The sequence below is a fragment of the Artemia franciscana genome, chromosome 3 (genome assembly GCF_032884065.1).
Source record: "Artemia franciscana chromosome 3, ASM3288406v1, whole genome shotgun sequence".
Taxonomy (NCBI): domain Eukaryota; kingdom Metazoa; phylum Arthropoda; class Branchiopoda; order Anostraca; family Artemiidae; genus Artemia; species Artemia franciscana.
Genome location: NC_088865.1, coordinates 41,461,667 through 41,482,634, shown reverse-complemented (window position 1 = coordinate 41,482,634; position 20,968 = coordinate 41,461,667). Strand labels below are relative to the sequence as shown.

The 20,968-nt window shown below is 33.6% G+C and overlaps 1 protein-coding gene across 12 annotated transcripts in view; it reads right to left on the bottom strand.

Moving 5' to 3' along the window:
• Positions 1 to 280: 280 nt before the first annotated feature.
• LOC136025274 (octopamine receptor beta-2R-like) overlaps positions 281 to 20,968 on the bottom strand; it is a 146,017-nt gene continuing 125,329 nt past the window's right edge. For 11 of the 12 annotated variants that reach the window (XM_065701153.1, XM_065701145.1, XM_065701146.1 and 8 more), the window contains one exon: positions 281 to 1,775. In XM_065701153.1, coding sequence (XP_065557225.1) covers positions 443 to 1,756 — 1,314 coding nt within the window. In that variant the 5' untranslated portion in view covers positions 1,757 to 1,775 and the 3' untranslated portion in view covers positions 281 to 442. Of the gene's footprint in view, positions 1,776 to 11,016; positions 11,132 to 20,968 lie in introns of all 12 variants that reach the window. The other variant, XM_065701150.1, reaches the window with a different exon arrangement.

Below are 20,968 nucleotides of genomic sequence, written 5' to 3'. Positions count from 1 at the left end.
TACAAACTTTAGACTTCTCCCCGACAATATTGTAAGGAAACTATGAAGAGAATATATACGCTAAAAATCTATTGATAAGCCCTTTGTAAAGAACAAGTAATCTCCTATTGATCAAGGATGGAACATAATACATGTCCTGATTTACTAATTATGTTTCATTTTGGAACAAAACCACATTTGCGTCGACACTAACTAGCAATAGTGAACCAGGAAAACATATGAATGTGATTGAATGTTATTTGAACTTGAAATTCATATAATACTTGTTATATATAAAGCATACAAGAATATATACATTTTTATTTTGTTTTGTCAAAATACAGCTGTTCGTATAAATCTTTTAACTAGTTTTCGTTAAGATCATACCAAATTAAAAATAATAAAAATACAATTAAATATCACTTTTATAGGACACCATCTTCCGTACACAATTGTTGTCACTCTAAACTTGGGTCGCTGTAAAAGAACAAGAAGGTGATCTTGAAGGCAAATTTAAAGATTGATTTTTGCCACCTCTTTCAATTTTTGAATTAGTCCTTTGTGCAAACTTAAACCGAACAATATTCTCTGAAGCGAAAGTAGCTGCTCTTTTTGAACAAACAAAGCACAAAATAATCTTTTTAAATGCCTCACAAAAATCTCTATGAAAATAAGCATAAATGATGGGATTTAAAGTTGAATTAAAATATCCTATCCAAAACAAAACATCTGTTAAAATATCAGGACTGCGACATTTGCTCCCACAAAGAGAGAGAGTAAGATACCACGTAAAAAATGGAAGCCAGCACAGAATAAATGCTCCCATAATTATACCAAGGGTCTTTGCAGCCTTGTGCTCCCTTTTAAACTTTAAAACTCGTTTGTCTTTCAATGGTGGTAGCCCTAATTCGGGGGCGTAAGTAACGGAGCGTACAGGCCTAGAGTAGTTTCTCCGCAACTGATTGTCTGGATCGCTATCATCTGGAATGCTGTGCTTTTTATTTTTGATAGAGCGTCTAAAACCATATTGTTTATCCAGTGTTAGCATTTCATTAGAACCGTTTAACAAAACGCGTTGCTGCTGCGTTGCCATATTGTAAATTCTATAGTAAGTAAATAACATAATCGAGCAAGGAATCCAAAAACTCATACTTGAGCTGATAATGGCGTAAACTTTATTTACAACAAATTCACATTCTTCAGGATGTGATCTTCTAAATTGTAAATGCTCTTCAGTTGTATACCACCCAAGAAAAATGGGAAGAAAACTAATTACACCAGGCCATAACCAGCAATTAATTATCATAATTGCAATTGTTTTCTGTGTTATTTTTTGTGGATACAATAGGGGTTCACTGATAGCATAGTATCTGTCAACACTGATACAACACAAATGAAGAATGGAAGCCGTGGAAAAATAAACATCAAAACTATTCCAGGCATCACACATTCTATACCCGAACAACCATTTTCCATATAGAACCACACTGGCATTAAAAGCCATTGCCACAAAAGCAACTAGAAAATCTGCAAATGCCAATGAAACTAGCAGGAAATTAGTTATGTTCCTTAATTTCCGGAATCTGACCACGCTGATGATAACAAGGAGATTGCCAAATATACTTGCTAATATGATTGTTCCCATTATGATTGCTTTCACGGCCACAATGCTTCCTTCTACCAAATGCTCGCTTGATGATCTTCCATCAAGTGGGAAGATATCACAGCAGGGCTCAGAACTTCCTAGACCCAGATTTGGTGTAGACGAATTTTCCATGTCACTGCTTTGCTGACCCCTGAAAAAATAACTTTATTTATCTAGTTCATAACGATACAGTTAGCATCTTTTGCCATAAAAAGTCTACAAAACACAAAAAAGCTATTATTATAGATTGACACATCTTATTTAAAAGATCTACTCCAATTTAACTAAATTCCTATTTGGATTGATTTATTGCGCTTATATTTTATTATAATCAAGATTGATTAAAGACGAGAAGACGAAGGTCTTTCTCAAATAAATATTCCTAAAATGCAATTGTAACTCATTTCATTTTGAAATCAAGGCTTGCATCATGCCACTATTGCATTGTTACATTGTTTTGTTTCTTTTTTTTAGGTCAAAACATGTTTTTTGTTAGTGATGATCAATGGGGATTCCTAATAAAATTGAAGTCGTGTTACAACTCTTTCTTCAAACTTAGAAAAATGGGCAAAACTATAAGTTTTGATCCTGACTAACATAATCTTAATATGTATCTACGTTAACGTGTAGATACATGTTAATTAACGCATGGCTGTCTCGACAACCTTCTATGTATGTTTTAGACAAAGTAGAGTGCTAAGCTTCTTGAAGTCATCCAAAAGTCATGGGAAACAAAAAACAAAAGAGCATTTATCTTAATTTCTTGTTCTTTAGAGTGTCTTTCAATCCAACTCATAGCTCTTACGACGTACGCTTTGAATTTTTTTGAGGGTCTGATATTTTTTTAAGATAAGGGGGAGCACACAAATACAATTCGTAATACGAACAAGCTTAGAAAATACATACAATATAGAAATAAATTCTTCAGATTTTAGGGGGAATTGGCTAAAAAGGCCTCAATACCTATGTTCAATCACTGTTTCAAAGTGTATTTTTGTTTATGTGACATTAGGCTATTTAATATCTTACGGAAAACAAGTTTAAATCATGGAAGATAAGCTATGGCGGAAATGTATCTATAATTTGATCGACCACAAAATACTCTATATTTAAGATCAGTATTTAGATAAACATGTTGTTCCATTCTTTCTGCCTTAACTATGCCTGGCCATTTTGAAGTGCCAAAACTCATATATACAAACTTGACACGGAATTAACAAAATGTCCCTGTTATATGTAGCCAACTGCGAGACAGGAGGAAGATAATTGTCCCCTAAGCTTCTTACCCCATAGATTTTTTAAATACCTTGTTACACCTTTTTTTTATGTATATTCTTTTTCTATGTGTTAATATCGCTGAAAAAATCACAAAACTTCGAGAAACAGTCACCCCCCCCTTAGCTTTTTGTGGGTTTACGTGATTTCTTGTGTGCTCTCTCGTCGACAAATTAATTTGATTGAATTAACTACTACTTTGCAATTTCTTACTTTATTCGCCACCAAGAACATCTGGTCAGTCTTTTTTATTTGCATAAAATTCCGATTTCTCATTGATAATAAAATGAAAATTCCTATGCACGGGTGTTTTTAATCTTAGAAAATTCTTGTATCATAAATTTTAATATTTTAATGAGGCTCATTAAAATAGTGCATAAGTAAATCAGTCAATAGAAATTCAATTCACGTTTTCAAAATGTGGGTATTTAGTTCTTTGACACGAAGCAGCTTTCAAGACTTAATTGCCTTAAATTTGTTTGGCCCGTCTTCCTTTGGAAAGAACAAAATACGATAAAATTAAGAAAAAATAAATTACACCTTCTTGTCGTGGAAGAGACTTCCACGTCATCTAAATAGAGCCACAACAAATGATGTGGACAAGATGAGCGTTCTTCATTGCCTCCTGACTACACCACTGGAGAAAGAGGCTTGGGAGTTAGAAGTTTACCTTGTGCGAGAAACCTGAGATAGTGAAATAAAAGCATGGACAACATTTTTACTTTAAATACTTAGTTCTACACATTGGGCGAAAATGGTTAAAAATAAAACATAATCTTGACAGAGGCATTCGTTTTGATAACGAAAAATTGGTCGGTTTAATAACTGGTTTTTCGCTCCCTGTGGGTTTTTTATGATGCCATTATCGAAGTTTTTACCACGCCAGAACGCCAATAAATTAGGTCTATCTTTTTCAAATTTTGTTTTTTCTGTGTTCCTATTTGGTCTCAAAACAGCTATATCTCCAAACTTTACGACGTTATGTTTTAGATATGTAGTATGAGAAAGCAGATTCAGACAGCGATCTCGATCAGTCGTATGTTTTCTGTTGGATTTTATTAATCGTTTTTGAATCATTGTTAGTACATTTTTTAGTGTTTGCGTTTAGCATTTAGTGCTAGATAAGTGGTTTATTATGTATGTTTCTTTTACTCCATGCCCTTCTCAGTGCACTTCTACATATGTAGAGGGTTAAAATAAATTATTATTAATATTGCACTATCTTTTATTGTCAGGTAGAGTTTCATACGCCATTTGAAGCTTGGCATTAAGAAATTTCAAACACAACTAGGTAGAGAATAAAAATTTCAAATAAGATAATACACTTCATGCCATATTGCTGAGGGTGAAATTTGAATTTTTACGGTTTTTAATATCAGGGAGCCCTACTGTAGATTTTTCAAGCTCCTATCTACAAAATGTGAAATTTTGTATTTTTTGCCAGAAAAAGATCAAAGACGTGTATTTATCTATTTGTTTCTTTCCTCCCTGAGGTGATCGTATCAAACCAATGGTCCAAGGGAATCACGAGAGGACTCGTTCAAACACAGATGAAATGTTTTAGCTATAGCCATTTGATTCAGTATCTTTGAAAGATCCAATAACTATGGCTGAGAAGTAACAAATAAGTGCTCCAATGGGGACAGGTCCTTTTATTCGATAGTGAAAAATATATACAAAAGCTCTAGATATTTCAATCACATAGTCAGTCATCATATTCAGTAGAGAAACAAAAGTTTTAAAATTAAACAAACTATATTTATACAGAGCAAAACAATAACGTTCAAGTAACAGTAAGTTTTCTGTTCAGAGGGTTCATTATAACTGGGCTCATTTAAAATATTGAGTTCGTTAATGCTGCCTAAACTTACTTCGAAAGAAGTCATAAGCCTCTACTTTCTGGAACATACATAGGGGGTGCACAATTGGAGCTACTAGCCCCTCAAGGCTTTATTACCTGCATCTAGGTCTAACATAATAATAGCGCACCTGTAACAGTTTAGTACACATGTATTTTACGTAATAGTGTTTGTTTACTTTGGCTTTTTACATAATAGGGACTGTTTACTCTTGGTTGTTGCATAATAAGGAAAGTTTTCTAAAAAGATGCAGATGTCAATTACATATTTCGGAATGTTTTCTAAACAAAGCTTGTTTTAATTACGGAATAAGGATTGTTTTTCTTTTATTGCTACGTAATAGAAAATGTTTACCTGTGTTAAAAATGACATAATCGCGCGTGACTTGTTAGAGTTCAGGACCCCCGTAGGGAATCTTCACTTGTGACTTCACTTATGACACATACGAAATGTGTGTGGCTATGCTGTTTGACCTATGTGATTGTATGGATGAGTAGGGTTAAGGCCTCATTCAAGTGCTGGTCTATATTAATCACTAATTTAGGAAAACAGTCTTCCTTTTCTCCTTCTGTCTCTTTTTTTTGTGTTTGTGCTGTTGCATTGGTGATTTCTCTTTTCATGATATATATATATATATATATATATATATATATATATATATATATATATATATATATATATATATATATATATATATATATATATATATATATTTATATATATAAATAAATATATATATATATATATATATATATATATATATATATATATATATATATATATATATATATATATATATATATATTACCAAGTTCTATTTTTAATAGTGAACTTAACTTAACTATCATGCTGATTTTTTTTCGTGAAACTAGTTTTAAGTTGATTTTGCACTTCATGAGACTGGTTCTATTTTGATTTAATTGTTCTTGAAATTTGTTGTATATTGATTGTTTTTTCTTCGTAAAATGTAATATACATTTTTGCTCCGTCAAAAATGATGCCTGTTGGGTTTAGGTCGTGAAACTTGTTGCATGCTTATTCTTTGACCATGAAACATATGTACGTCAATTTTCTCTTTGTGAAAATTATTATATGTTGATTTTTTCTTCTTGAATCTTTTTGGACTTTAATTTTTTCTTCAAAAACTTAGGATAGATCGTGTGCCATCTAGCCTAGCCTAACGTATTATGTATAGATTAGGTTGGTTAAGTTAACCTAACCTAGTAGCATGTTAGTTTAAGGCCTACAAATTTCACAAAGAAAAATCAGCATTCAACAGGCTTCATGAAGAAGAAATAAAAATATAACATAATTCTCGGAAACATAAATCAAAATGTATTAAGTTTCTTAAAGAAAAAATTTCAAATACATCAAGTGTCACGAGCAAAAAATCAGTATGCCTCAAGTTTCACGAAGAAAAAACCAACATGGAATAAATATCTAGATAAACTAAGTTTCATGAAAGAATAAATCAATATACAACAACTTTCACGAAGAAAAATTACCATACAATTAATTTCATGAAGAAAAAATAAAAATAGAACAAATTTTGACGTCAAAACTCTTCACTCATTAGTAATGATTTGGGAATAAAACAGGTGGTTCGAGAATCAATCGAAATTAATATGAAAATAAATAATAATATTTCTTTGAACAGTGACTTGGGGGAATACTCACTAAATTCTTTATCCTCAAATTTAATTAAAAATGATCTAACAAAATATTTTACTAAACCGATTTATAATAGTACTGAACCATCTACGAAAAGACCTTTGAGACAGGCTGCTAAACAAGCAAGATTAGCTTTAAGAAATTGCATCTAATCATTTTATTCTGTTCAGTTTGAATGAGCTTATATTCTCATTTCATTCTTTTGGCCAGTCCTGGTTGAACTTCGTTGAAGTAAGGATGCTAGGGCTTCGCGCCACCCCAACAGCTAGTATATATATATATATATATATATATATATATATATATATATATATATATATATATATATATATAGTTTCTCTCTTATTCTTGTATTGTGCTGAAGACGGCCCTTGGACATAGGGCCGAAATATCTACAGAAATAATTTCCACTGTCTTGAAATTTTCCCTATTGTCTCTACGTTGTATTTGTTTGTAACAAGCCTTAGGAAGAAAAAAGAACCGACAACAATTTTCACGAAAAAAAAATCAACATACATCGTGTTTCACGAACAATATATCAGAATACAACAAGTTTCATGAATAAAAACCAAAATGCAACATGATTCACGAAGGAAAATATCAAGTTAAATTAAGTTTAGTGTATGAAAAAATCAAAGCATAACATGTTTCACGACGAAAAACTAAAAGTAAAACAAGTTTTGCAAGGAAAAAATATGTAACAGTTTCACAAAGAAATACTCAACATGCAACACATTTCGTAAACAAAAATGAACATACAAGTAGTTTCAGAAAGAAAAAAATTGACACACAACAGGTTTCACGGGGAAAATTTTTATATATATTATGTTTCACGAACAAAGAATCAGCATGCACCAAGTTTTACGACCAAAAACCAACAGACATCGTTTTTTGTCAAAATCAAAATGATATTAAATTTTCACGAAAAAAAATCAGCATAAAACAAGTTTCATAAACAAAAAATCAACATACAACCAGTTTCACGAAGAGAAAAATCAACTTACATCAGGTTTCACGAAGAAATTATCAACATGACAGTCAAGTTAGGATTATTAATAAAAATAGAACTCAGAGAATTGCACGCACACACGCACACAAATCAGCGTTTCAGACAAACAGCGTTTCAGACGAAACGCTGTTTGGAATTCTACTTAAAGTTTAGAAGATTGTCTCTAGTTTAAACGGTAATTTTTGAATGAAAATACAATAATAAAATTTTTGAATATAGCTCAGGTGTGATATTACATGCCAGAGGGTGTCATATGCCAGCCATTGAGTGCCCCACACTAGGGGCTGCCATGGAAAATTGCAATCTAACAATGAAATGGCAAGTTACAACTGTTTAAAGAAAAACAATGGTCATTTGTAGTTTGTAAAGTTGTTTTTTATAATAAAGGTTAAAAACACCTATGGTGTGGTAATGTTCGCCAGAAGGATTCATGCTGTGGGAGAGTAACATGAATTGACGTAGTGTGTCAAGTTCAGGGTGGCTTGTAAAAAAATGAGCCAATGGTTTCAAAGCATGGAATTACTGGATTTAGCAAGAAATTATCTGGTAAATGTCAAGGGAATGACGAGGGATGCCAGAAGATGACAGAGGACCAGTCATAGTGCGAATGTGTGGCGCGGTGGAGTGAATTTGTCTTGGTGAATCTCGCTTAGGAATACTTGCGAAAACAGCAACCAATGTATTTAAAGCATTATTTTTAACAACGAAAAACTTTAAAATGCGTTAGGAATAATTAAGGATGCCAGAGGGCCAGTCATAGTGTGGCAAGGTTGAGTGAATTGTCAGAGTGTATATCGTTTAGGATGGCTTGTGAAAACACGAATCAATGGATTTAAAGCATGATTTTTAAGAAGAAAATACATGAAAATGCCAAAGAAATAATTAGATGTGCCAGAGGGTAACGTGTGCCATCTATAGTGTGGCAGAGTTACGTGAATTTACATGATGTATCACGTTGAGGATGGCTTGCAAGAACATGATCCATTGGAATCAAAGCATATTTTGCATTATGAACATGCCTGAAAAATGCCATGGGGATGAGGAGATATGGCTGAGGGTGTCTTGCACCATCCATATATTGGCATGTTAGAGTGAATTGCCATGGGGATATCACGTTAGGGGTGGATTCCCAAAACACAAACCATTGGATTTAAAGCAGGTTTTTTTCATAAAAATATCTGAAATATGCCTTCGGAGTTATGAAGGATGCCAAGAGATGCCGTGTACCATCCATAGTTTGCCTTGGTGACGTGATTTGCTTGGAGTAACATTTTCTACAGCTTAAAGTTAAACTTGAAAACGTAAAAAGAATTTTTCCGGATTGGGACCAATATCTAACTCCCATTTAAAGAAACGAGGCATTTTCATTTGAATCTCTCAGAAATATCTCTAATTACGGCCTGAAATTTACCTCTAATAATAAACCTACAGTAATTGCTTGCTAGATTGGGCCAGTTATATATTGTCAAAATGGTGTGAATATGCATGGTCTTGGCTCAAAAACACTGTCATTTTCATTAAAACCTCTCAGAAATGATGTTTTATTTCTGAAAGTGAACATGTTTCACTTTCCTTCCGGCGCGTCTAATAGAGCAAAGGAAACGATTCATTTTCATTAAAAACTCTCAGAAATACCTCTTAATTTGGCTTAGATTCACCTCTAATAACATCCCTCCTGCCTGGAAGTAATTGTTAGGGTGAACAAGCCACAGACATGCCTCAAAGATCCATTTGCGTTTAATTGAGCAATAGAGACGGTGCAATTTTATTGAGGCATTTTAAAAATATCTCTTAATGTGGCTTAAATTTATCTTTAATATTAAACCTATCACCTGGAATCACTTGCTAGAGTGGCCAGCCGCTAGTTGTCACGGTGGCTTGGCTCAAAGAAACGCTGTATTTTCATCAAAACCTCTCAGAAATAACCGAATACAAAAATACGTCTCTCTTTCTTGCAGACTGCGTCTAAAGGAGGAATAGAAACGATGCATTTTCATTGTGGCCTCTGAGAAAGACCTGTTAATATGGCTAGAATTTACCTCTAATAATAAACCCTTGAAAATTTAAATCTAATAGAAAATGCAACCCACATATTGTCACAATGGCTTGAATTTGCATAGTGTTGGCTCAAAAAACGTAGCATTTTCATTAAAACCACTCAAAGATAAAAATAATCAAATAATACCTCTCTTCTCTTGCAGGTGCATCTAATAGACAAATAGAAACAATGCATTTTAATTACGACCTCTCACAAATATCTCTTAATGTGGCTTAAATATACCTCCGATAACAACCCTCCCCCTTGAAATTGCTTTCTTGGGTGGGCCCGCCACATATTATTCAGGTGGCTTGAATATGCATAGTCTTGGCTCAAAGAAACGTGGCATTTTCATTAAAACATTTCAGAAACATCTCTTCATATGACTTATATTTACCTGTAATAGCAATCTTCCCCCTGGAATTGGTTGCTAGGGTTCCTAGCTTTCTTTAATTCATGTTTTTTGCTTATATTTTATCTCTTATAAAATGTTTCACGTTTTGTTTTTCTGTTTGTTGTGTTTTAACAGCTTTTCTGTGATATCATGATTTCAGAGAGTTTGTGACACTTTTAGTTCATCTCTGATAGAACATTCAATTTCTAATCAATTAAAATATTGTATTACTAAAACATGCACTATGATCAATCCCCAATATCTGATAATAACCACTAAAGCAGTACTTAGTAAGAAGATGCACATCAAATGTGACCAATTTCTAGTAATTTATTTTCTCCCCTGCATGTCAATTATTGCATGTACAGAAAAGACACAATCCATTTAATCATCCTAGTAAGTGGGAAAGGGCTTCTCCTTGCGTACAACAGGTTATAACGGGGAAAGTGTTAGCTGAATGTTAATATTAGAAAGGTTTTAATAGTCCAGCCGTCTAGAACTCCATTCAATTGGATGGAAATCTCTTTCAATTCCTATTTCGGACAAAAATCTTTAGATTATAAAAGTTATTTAAGAAAAAAGAAAAAACTGAAAAAAAGACGTCTTAGAAGAAAATGAAATCCTGAAGAAAAAAACGCCTTGAAAGAAAAATGAAATCCTAAAAAGAAAAGAAGTCTCTTAAAGTATCTTGTAACACCCTTGTGTTCACCGTCATTATACCCAACGTGTGTACTATCATTGCATAACATATCACGTGTGTACAGCCATGACCTAAGACCCAATTGTGCGCTGTCATTATGTAACACCTCACATATGCACTTTCATTTAGTAGCCTTCCACGTGTATCCCCCTCCCGTTATCACGTAATACCCACGTATGTGCAGCTATTGCGTAACAACAATTGTGTGTCCCCTTCAGCTACAAACAGCGATTATCCACGGGCGCACTGACCTTTAACAAGTCGCGTGAGATTGCGTAATCCTTAACACAGGAAACATTTCCTATTAAGGTTCAATCAAAGAAAAACACTTCTTAGTACCTAATTGACACCTGCGTCTTTTAGAAGACATTCCCTACGACATTACAACCAAGAGTAAACACTCTCTATTATATAAGAAGCAAAAGTAAACAAACCCTATTACGTACCGTACAGGTTTACTCCACCGTTTTAGGTGCGCTATAGCACTACGTAGGCTCCAGGTGTACGTAACAACGTCCTTAGGGGCTAGTAGCTCCAATTGTGTACCCCCTATGCGTGTGCCTAAAAGCAGAGGGTCGTCACTACTGTTGGATTTCTAATGAAGGGGATACAATCCTCTTTTCTTCTAATTGCAAACGAAATGTTCTTGACTTCATAATTGGTGTATTATCTCCATATATACAGAACAGTATTTTTTTCAATCTCACACTGCTTTTATATGACAAAACAAATAAGAGTTCTAATAGAGATAGATCCTTTATTAGCAGTGACAAACATATACTAAAGATCTGGATATCTCGATGTCATAGTCAATCATCATCATCAGTAGAGTAACTAAAGTATTAAAACTAAAACAAACTATACACGAAAATAACTATTTCCGGGTCCCAGCAACTTTTTGGTCCATTGGCTTTTGATGGTATCTTTTAAAGAACTCGAAGACTTTAGCCTGAAGATTGAGGGATTAAGGAGGGGGAAGCCAGCCTTATATAGTAAAGTTTTTTCGTTTTAAGTTTCTTTGTTGCTCCCTACTTTCAGTTGAAAAAAAAAATGTTTTGCGTAATGCAATTCGAGGTGAAACCAAGGATAATAATTCAGCTTTACTAATAATTGGAGATTCAAAAGAAGATAATGATTGTAACTCAACATGATCATCATCCTTGATGCATAAAATATCAAAGGATTTTTAACCTATGGATTTTTTGATGAAAGTAATGAATTAGGATATTCAGAAGAAAAAGAAAACTGAGTCATGAACTTTAAGTAAGGAGAGATGCGGCTCAATGGTAACCAAAACAATAAAAAAAAGGGTCTTGATAACAATAGACACAACAAACGATCGAATTTTGATGCTTTTTCAAAATAAGCAAGATTCATCAAACTTAATGGTGCCCATCAAAGTTACGAGCCTGATAAAATTTGCCCAATTTTTAAAAAAGGTGGAAACACCCTCAAAATATCAAGTGATTTTAATGAAAACCGCTCCATCAGATTCAGCATACCAAAGAAACCTCATGTAGAGGTTTCAAGCTCCTTTTTACCTTTTTACAAGAGGGATGTGTCGTGGGAGGATGCTTCCACGGAGGATTTTTTCATAGGGGAAGAGAAATTTCGAGGAAGGAGGAGTGGGATTTCCCGGCATATTTAAAAAGCGATCAGAAATTAAAAAAAAAACATAACAAGTTTTTTCAACTGAAAGTTAGAAGCAACAATAAAATTCAAAACGAACAGAAATTATTACGTATATGAGGGGAGTCACCTTTCGTCAATACCTCGCTCTTTACACAATTTTTTTATTACTTATAAAAGAGCTATTTATTATATTTATACGGTCTTTGTGATTTGTTAGTCCTTTTTAAGAATTGGGACGAAATCCAAACTTTAGCGTAAAGAGCAAGGTAGTGCTGAGGGCGCGATACCCCTCATGTACGTTATAATTTCTGTTATTTTTAAATTTTTAACGTTGCTCCTTACTTTCAATTGAAAAAACTTGTTTTTTCGTTAATTCAACCTAAGGACAAAAGCGGTAAACGAAGTGAATTGTCAATTAGACTGTAATAAAAATTAGCAACCATGGCTGGTGAGATTTGAGGTGAGAATTCATTCTAGGCTTCAAATAAATATCCATAATCCTACAACGCTAATGTTTCCATATTGCTCTATAAGCCCATTAAACAAAATTTGATTTTTGCTTATGACAAAAAAGAACAAAAAGCTTGAAAACCCTTCAAAAATTCAAGTTTTGTCTATAAATAGAGAGCCCATCTTTAAGTTATTCAATTTTTCCTCTCTACAAATCAGTATACGCGCAATAAATGTTATGACTTAATTACGCTAGGCCTATATAGGTTTTTTGCCATACATAAAACATACCAAGAGACCAACTTCAAAGTACCGTCTGCTAAAATTTATTTTGCTCCTAAAGCCTCTTGCAATGTCTTTCAAGAGACAGGTCTATTTATAGGAGTATTCAATTCTTCTTTTCTTCTTTGGTTGCCTAATTTCATTTCTCTCGTTGATAAAGGAGTGGGACATTTGATTTTAAACGACGTCACGTACAATTCGTTATATTGGTTTCCTAAGGACTTTCAGATAACAAACTTTCCAAGAATCAATTAAGAAACTATTGTCAAGGAAACCTAAGGTTGTTATTGTCCGATTGTTAAATTGTCTACCGAAATTCATTATTTAGGAAAGAGGAGTAATGTATCCTCTTAGTAAGAGTCATAACGAGATGGTAATAATAAATGCAAACCATTTATTAGTTATTTATGAAGAATTTTGATTCTAAAAGATTGGGACATAAATTAGCAAATTCACTTAAAGGCAAAAACGAATTAGGCCTTACTCACAAGGATACTGATTGTGAATTTTCAAAAAAAACATAGATTAGATTTCATCCGGTATTTGAATAGTATTCCTTGGATCTCTCAGGACTATATATAGAATCTAAAAGAAATATTTAAAGGGTAATTATAAACTTTAGAGATTAAATAGTCAATCTTTACCAATAAAAGATGGTCAAAAACAATTTAAACCGACTGCATAAAAAATTAATAGATTTTTCACCTCATGGAGACTTAGTTAGTTTCATACAATATTAAAGTGGCATCTAATAATGTCCCGTAGGTGGTGATTATTGACAGTGCTCACAATATCTGCACAGCCTGGTCCCATGTGTATTAAATTCCTCCGTACACGTTCTTTGAGGGAATATAAATTTTGCCCTGGCCTGTGAAACAGTTCGTGGTAACAAACTTTCAGCAAAGAGTTCAACCTGCTAATAGTTTTCAAAATTCTAAAAAATAGGTTCTTGATAATAATATACACATCAGACAAATCCAATTTTCATAGATTCCAAATATAGAGGATTCAAAAGTTTCAAAGATACCCATCAAAAATTTAAGAACTGAGAAAAGTTGCCTGATTTTTAAAAAAGGGGCGAAACACCTTGAACAGAGTAAAAGCTTGTGATGAAAATTGTATCATCAAACTAAGCATACTATGGAACCCTAGTAACAAGTTATCAAGCTCCTATTTACAAAAATGGAGAATTTCGCTTCTTTTTTTAGAAGCAAGATTATTGGCCGCAAATTTTTATGTTTGTTTTGTTTTCACCAGGAGTGATAAAAATCGAACCATCAGTTCCAGATATGGGGGGAAAAGATCATTTCAACGGATATAATCAGTTCACTGTGTCTTTTCAAGGTGTGAAAAGATTGTGCTACTGCTAAGTGGATATTTCTGTCAGTACGAAAGCGACGATTTAGTCCCAAAGAGGTCCATCTTCAGAAACACAAATGCCATGCAGTAGTACATTCGCTTTTAAAAAGTCTCGTAGTCCATACAAAATAAATGGTTAATAGATAGATAGGTCTTTTTTTCAACTTTTATTTAACTAAATAGATTCACTTGATGTTATGACAAAATTATTGTACAGTGATGTATAGTTGCGCATTAGCTATCAAGGAGAGGAGCCACTGATTCATTATGTTGGCGGAGAAAGGGGGTATACCTTATAAATCAAAAAGTGCACTTAAATATATTATAGATGGGTAACAGCATTTTGAAAAAAGTACGAATGAAAACAAAGGTGCTATAAATTACATGCAAAGACATGAGAAATAATCATTGGGCCACCACTTTATACACTTACCTGTTTAACGGATTAGTTTTTTGTTTTTTTGCTCATATGATTACCTCATCGCCAGTGGGATAGGCTAGACACATTTCCAAGTAATGAAAAATACTAGTAAAAGTAGAGTATTGTCTTCATATTATCTGATAGCCTTGGTTGCTTATAGCTGCAGCAGTGCTTTGTTCATTGTAACAGGATTAAAAACGCACAACTTGCTGTTTTTGCTGTCTTTCATATTTATCTCCGTAAATACAGGTATATGTACGTGTCTGAATAGGTATCATGGACTGTCTACAAGGCTGTCGTCAGAATCATAATTATTTATCAATTAATTCCAAAAAGAAGCTGTCTAACAAGCTCTGTTACTGCCATAGAAATTACGCGCATGAATAAAAACACGAATGTCATCACAGTTGAACCAAAATATTTTATCTGCTCCAGCCTTTTTTTCTTTCTTTGTATTAAATTGCCTACAAATAGTACCTAAAGTGTTAAGAGTGCTTTGCTTAAATAATCAAGTTTATGATATTTCTATCCTTAAGAACTACAAATGTTTCTTATAAGTGGGAGAGCTGATTTTACACTGAGTACATTGTCTACGGAGGGATTTCTATGACGTAAATCAGAGGCTGAAGAACAGATTTTCTAACAATTCAGTTGAGCCGTTATAAGTATTTGACAGTTTCAATTATAATTTGATGTAACATGACGGCTGACATAGAAAAAGAATGTTGTCAAGTTGGCAAAGGGAAACCGAAGTTAACTTGATATTCATTCATTCTTGAACAAAAATACTGATATTAAAACAAATCCCACGGAGCTTGGTGGCTCGAATGGACTAATTTATATTTTGTAATAATCTATACGGACTGGTATGGCTAAATATAAGCTTCTAGGCGTTGATCATTGAACAGAGTAACTAAAAGATAACATCCGCTGGACAGCAAAAACCTCATTTCCGCTTATTGCTTCTTTTTCAAACAGTTCTTGGTAACGAACTCTAGTAAGGAGCGACCCGGCTCAATAGTAACCAAAACTCTAAAAAATTGAATTTTGATATCAATAGCTAAATCAAAAGAATCGCATTTTAATGCTGATTTTAAATATATAAGTTTCATCAAGTTTAGTCTTACCCATCAAAAGTTACGAGCCTGAGAAAATTTGCCTTAATTAAGAAAATAGGGGGAAACACCCCCTAAAGGTCGTAGAATCTTAACGAAAATGACACCATCAGATTCAGCGTATCAGAGAACCATACTTTAGAAGTTTCAAGCTCCTATCTACAAAAATGTGGAATTTTGTATTTTTTGCCAAAAGACAAATCACGGGTGCGTGTTTATTTGTTTGTTTGTTTTTGTTTTGTTTTGTTTTTTTGTTTCTTTTTTCTTTTTCCCAGGGGTTATAGTATCGACCAAGTGGTACTAGAATGCCGCAAGAGGGCTCATTCTAACGGAAATGAAAAGTTCTAGTGCCCTTTTTAAGTGACCAAAAATTTGGAGGGCATCTAGGCCCCCTCCCACGCTCATTTTTTCCCAAAGTCAACGGATCAAAATTTTGAGATAGCCATTTTGTTCAGCATAGTCGAAAACCATAATAACTATGTATTTGGGGATGATTTACTCCCCCACAATCAATGGGGGAGGGGCTGCAAGTTACAAACTTTGACCAGTGTTTACATATAGTAATGGTTATTGGGAAGTGTACATGCGTTTTCAGGGGGATTTTATTTTGTTTGGGGGGTGGGGCTGAGGGGAGGGGGCTATGTTGGAGGATCTTTCCTTGGAGGAATCTGTCATGGGGGAAGAAAAATTCATGGAAAAGGGGGCATGATTTTCTAGCATTACTATAAGAAAACAATGAACAATAAACATGAAAACGTTTTTTCAAAAGAAAGGAAGAAGTAACATTGAAACTTAAAACGAACAGAGATTATTACGCATATGAGGGGTTCTAAAAATACTTTAGCATAAAGAGCGAAGTATTTAGGAGGAGATAAATACCTCGCTCTTTATGCTAAAGTATTTTTAGTAATTTAAACTATTTATTCCACGGTCTTTCTGATTTAGGGGTCATTCTTAAAGAATTGGACAAAACTTAAGATTTAATGTAAAGAGCGAGGTATTAAAGAGGATACAAACCCCCTCGTACACATAATAAAAATATAAGATTATGAAAGTTTGTTACGTAAGTTGCTAATTTATAAGTTACGTATATTTTCTACAAATAAAAACGTTCATTAAAAATTAAAAGTTCTAGTCACCTTTTTAAGCAACCGAAAAAATGGAGGGCAACCAGGCCTCCTTCTCCACCCCTTATTTCTCAAAATCGTCTGATCAAAACTAAGAGAAAGCCATTTAACCAAAAAAAAAGAATTAATAAACAAATTTCATTTTAATAATTTATGTGCGGAGAGCCAAAACCAAACATGCATTAATTCAAAAACGTTCAGAAATTAAATAAAAAAAAACTAATTTTTTAGCTGAAAGTAAGGAGCGACATTAAAACTTAAAACGAATAGATTTTACTCCGTATATAAAAGGGGTTGTCCCCTCCGCAATCCCTCGCTCTTTACGCTAAAGTTTGACTCTTTGCCACAAGTCTACTTTTTAAAACAATTAAAAGCTTTATCGTAAAGAGCGAGGGATTGCGGAGGGGACAACCCATTTTATATACGGAGTAATTTCTGTTCGTTTTAAGTTTTAATGTCGCTCCTTACTTTCAGCTAAAAAATTAGTTTTTTTTATTTACTTTTCAAACAGTTCATGGTAACGAGCTATAGTGATGAGCGACCCGGCTCAATAGTAACCAAAACTCTAAAAAATCGCGTTTTGATACAAATAGCTATATCAAAAAAATTGCATTTTAATGATGAATTTAATTATATAAGTTTCATCAAGTTTAGTTGATCAGATTCAGCGCATCAGAGAACCCTATTTTAGACGTTTGAAGCTCCTATCTACAAAAATGCGAAATTTGTCATTTTTTGCCAGAAGGCAGATCCTTTTCACGCGTGTTTCTTTGTTTGTTTGTTTTTTTTTTGTTTTTTTTTCCTAGGGGTGATCGTATCAACCTAATAGTCCTAGAATCTTGCAAGAGGGCTCATTTTAACGGAAATGAAAAGTTCTATTGCCCTTTTTAAGTGACCAAAAAAATTGGAGGGCACCTAGGCCCCCTCCCACGCTAATGGTTTTCCCAAAGTCATCGGATCAAAATTCTAAGATAGCCATTTTATTCAACGTAGTCGAAAAACCTTACAACTATGTCTTTGGGACGACTTACTCCCCCAAAGTCTCCGTGGGAGGGCTACAAGTTACAAACTTTGACCAGTGCTTACATATAGTAATGGTTATTTGGAAGTGTACTGACGTTTTCAGGGGGATTTTTTGGTTGGTGGAGGGGGTGTTGAGAAGATAGGGATATGTTGGGGGAACTTTCCTTGGAGGAATTTATCATGGGGGAAGAAAATTTCCATATAGGGAGCGCAGGGTTTTCCAGCATTATTTAAAAAAATACAATGAAAAATTAAATATGAAAAAGTTTCTTCAACTGAAAGTAAGGAGCAGAATTAAAACTTAAAACAAACAGAAATTGTTACGCATATGATGGGATCACCTCCTCCTAACACCTCACTCTTTATCCTAAATTATTTTTAGTAATTTCAACTATTTATAATACGGCTTTTATGATTCAGGGGTCATTCTTAAGAAATTGGGACAATATTTAAGCTTTAGTGTAAAGAGCGAGGTACTTGAACCCCCTCATATACGTAATAAAAACATGAGAATAGAGAAGTTCTTTACGTAAGCTAATGTATAAGTTACGTATACTTTTTACTAATAAAAACATCCGTAAAAATTAAAAGTTCTAGTTGCCTTTATAAGTAACCAAACACCAGAGGGCAACTAGGCCTCCTCCCCCACTCCTTTTTGTCTCAAAATCATTCGATCAAAACTATGAGAAAGCCATTTAGCCAAAAAAAATATGCAAATTTCGTTTTAAGTATTCATCTGCGGAGAGCCAAAATCAAAACATGCATTGATTCAACAACTTTCAGAAATCAAACAGTTCGTGGTAACGAACTGTAGTAAGGAGCAACCCGGCTCAATAGTAACCAAAACTCTATAAAACGAAGTTTCGACACCAATAGTTACATCAAAACAATTGCATTTTAATGCTGATTTTAAATATATAAGTTTAATCAAATTTAGTTTTACCCAACAAAAGTTACGAGCCTGAGAAAATTTGCCCTGTTTTAGAAAATTGGGGGATATACCCCTAAAAGTCATAGAATCTTAACAAAAATCATACCATCAGATTCAGCGTATTACAGATACCTACTGTACAAGTTCCAATAAAAATACAAAATATGGAATTTTGTATTTTTTGCAAAAAGACAAATAACAGATGCGTATTTATTTGTTTCTTTGTCTTTTTTTTTCTTTTTCCCAGGGGTGATCGTATCGACCCAGTGGTCCTATAATTTTGCGAGAGGGCCCATTCGAACGGAAATGAAGCCATCTTATTCATCACAGTCAAAAAACCTTATTACTATGTTTTTGGGGACGAGTTACTCACCCACGTTCCACGTGGGAGGGGCTACAAGTTACAAACTTTGAACAGTGCTTACATATAGTAATGATTATTGGGAAGTGTACAGACATTTCAGGGGGATTTTTAGGTTGGGGGAGGGGTTGAGGAGAGGGGAATATGTTAGGGGAACTTTCCATCGAGGAATTTGTCATGGGGGAAGAAAATTTCCATGAAGGCAGTGCAGGATTTTCTTGCATAATTTAAAATAAAAACAATGAAAAAATAAAAAGGAAAAAGTTTTTTCAACTGGAAGTAAGGAGCAGCATTAAAACTTATAATGAACAGAAAAAATTACACATATGAGTGCCTCACCTCCTCTTAATATCTCGCTCTTTACGCTAAAGTATTTTTAGTAATTTAATTTTTACGCTAAAGTATTTTTGTTTAATTAAATAAAAAAAACAAGTTTTTTTAACGGAAAGTAAGGAGCGACACTAAAACTTAAAACGAACAGAAATTATTTCGTATGTGAAAGAGGTTGCTTCCTCATCAACGCCCCACTTTTTACGCTAAAGTTTTTTACTGTTTTAAAAAAAGAGTTAAAAGAAAGAGTCAAACTCTAACGTAAAGAGCAGGGCGTTGATGAGGAAGCAATTTCTTTCGCATACGAATTAATTTCTGTTCGTTTTAAGTTTTAATGTCGCTCCTCACTTTTCGTTAAGAAAACTTCTTTTTTTATTTCATTATCGTAAGAGTTGAATGGATTTCTGTATTTCATGAATATCAACTAGAAGATGTGTACAATCGAAATTTCCTTGTTGGCTTAGTTTTCCTCGTAGAGCAACGATCAATTTTGGTCGGTGAAACTCGCAAATTTTTTTTTAAAACGACAGGGGAGAGAATAATGTTAAAAAAAATGTGGGGAGGTAAAGGTTGGAAAATATTTTTTTTTGTAGAAAACACTGTCTCTTTGGTGAAATCAACAAAATCCTGCAGTTTAATGGATTTCTGTATTTAATGAATTTCAACTTCTACGAAGATGCTTACAATTGAAACTTCCTTTTTGGCTTAGTTTTAATCGTTGAGGCATCGTTCAATTTTCCAGCACTAAATGTTTGGCCGAGAAAACTCACAGAATTTTTTAAAACAACAGGGAGAGGCTAATATTAAAAACAAACTATATGGGGAGCTAAAGGTTTGAAATTTTTTTTTCCAGAAACATTGTCTCTTTGCTTAAATCTACAAAATGTTTGGTATTTTTCGTGCGCAGAATTGTTTAAAACAAGAGGGGAGATGTTAATGTTTAAAAAAAACTACATGGAGGGGGGGGGGTCTAAGGTTTGAAAAGAGATTTTGTAGAAGTCATTGTCTCTTTGTTGAAATCTACAAAATCCTGCATTTTCCGTAGGCAATTTTTTTAAAATTTCTTCTTCAATATTTGTGTACCTTAAGCTGCTCTTTTCTCTGCCCAAAGTCAGGTTAAACCTACCAAAATAAACTTATTTTTATGTGCCTATGTCTAGACATATGCCTCGCCTATTTTCGGAAATATAGCTAAGAAATGAATGATGAATACAGCTAAAATAACAAAACTTACTAATCACAGGTTGATCGACAAAAAAACGCGTTTAATAGAAATGCTAGATTTTTTATTTTAACCAAAGTTTAGCCTCAACAGGCTAAAGTTTCATTCCCAATAATATTTCACTAACCGAGATTTAGCTTTGTTA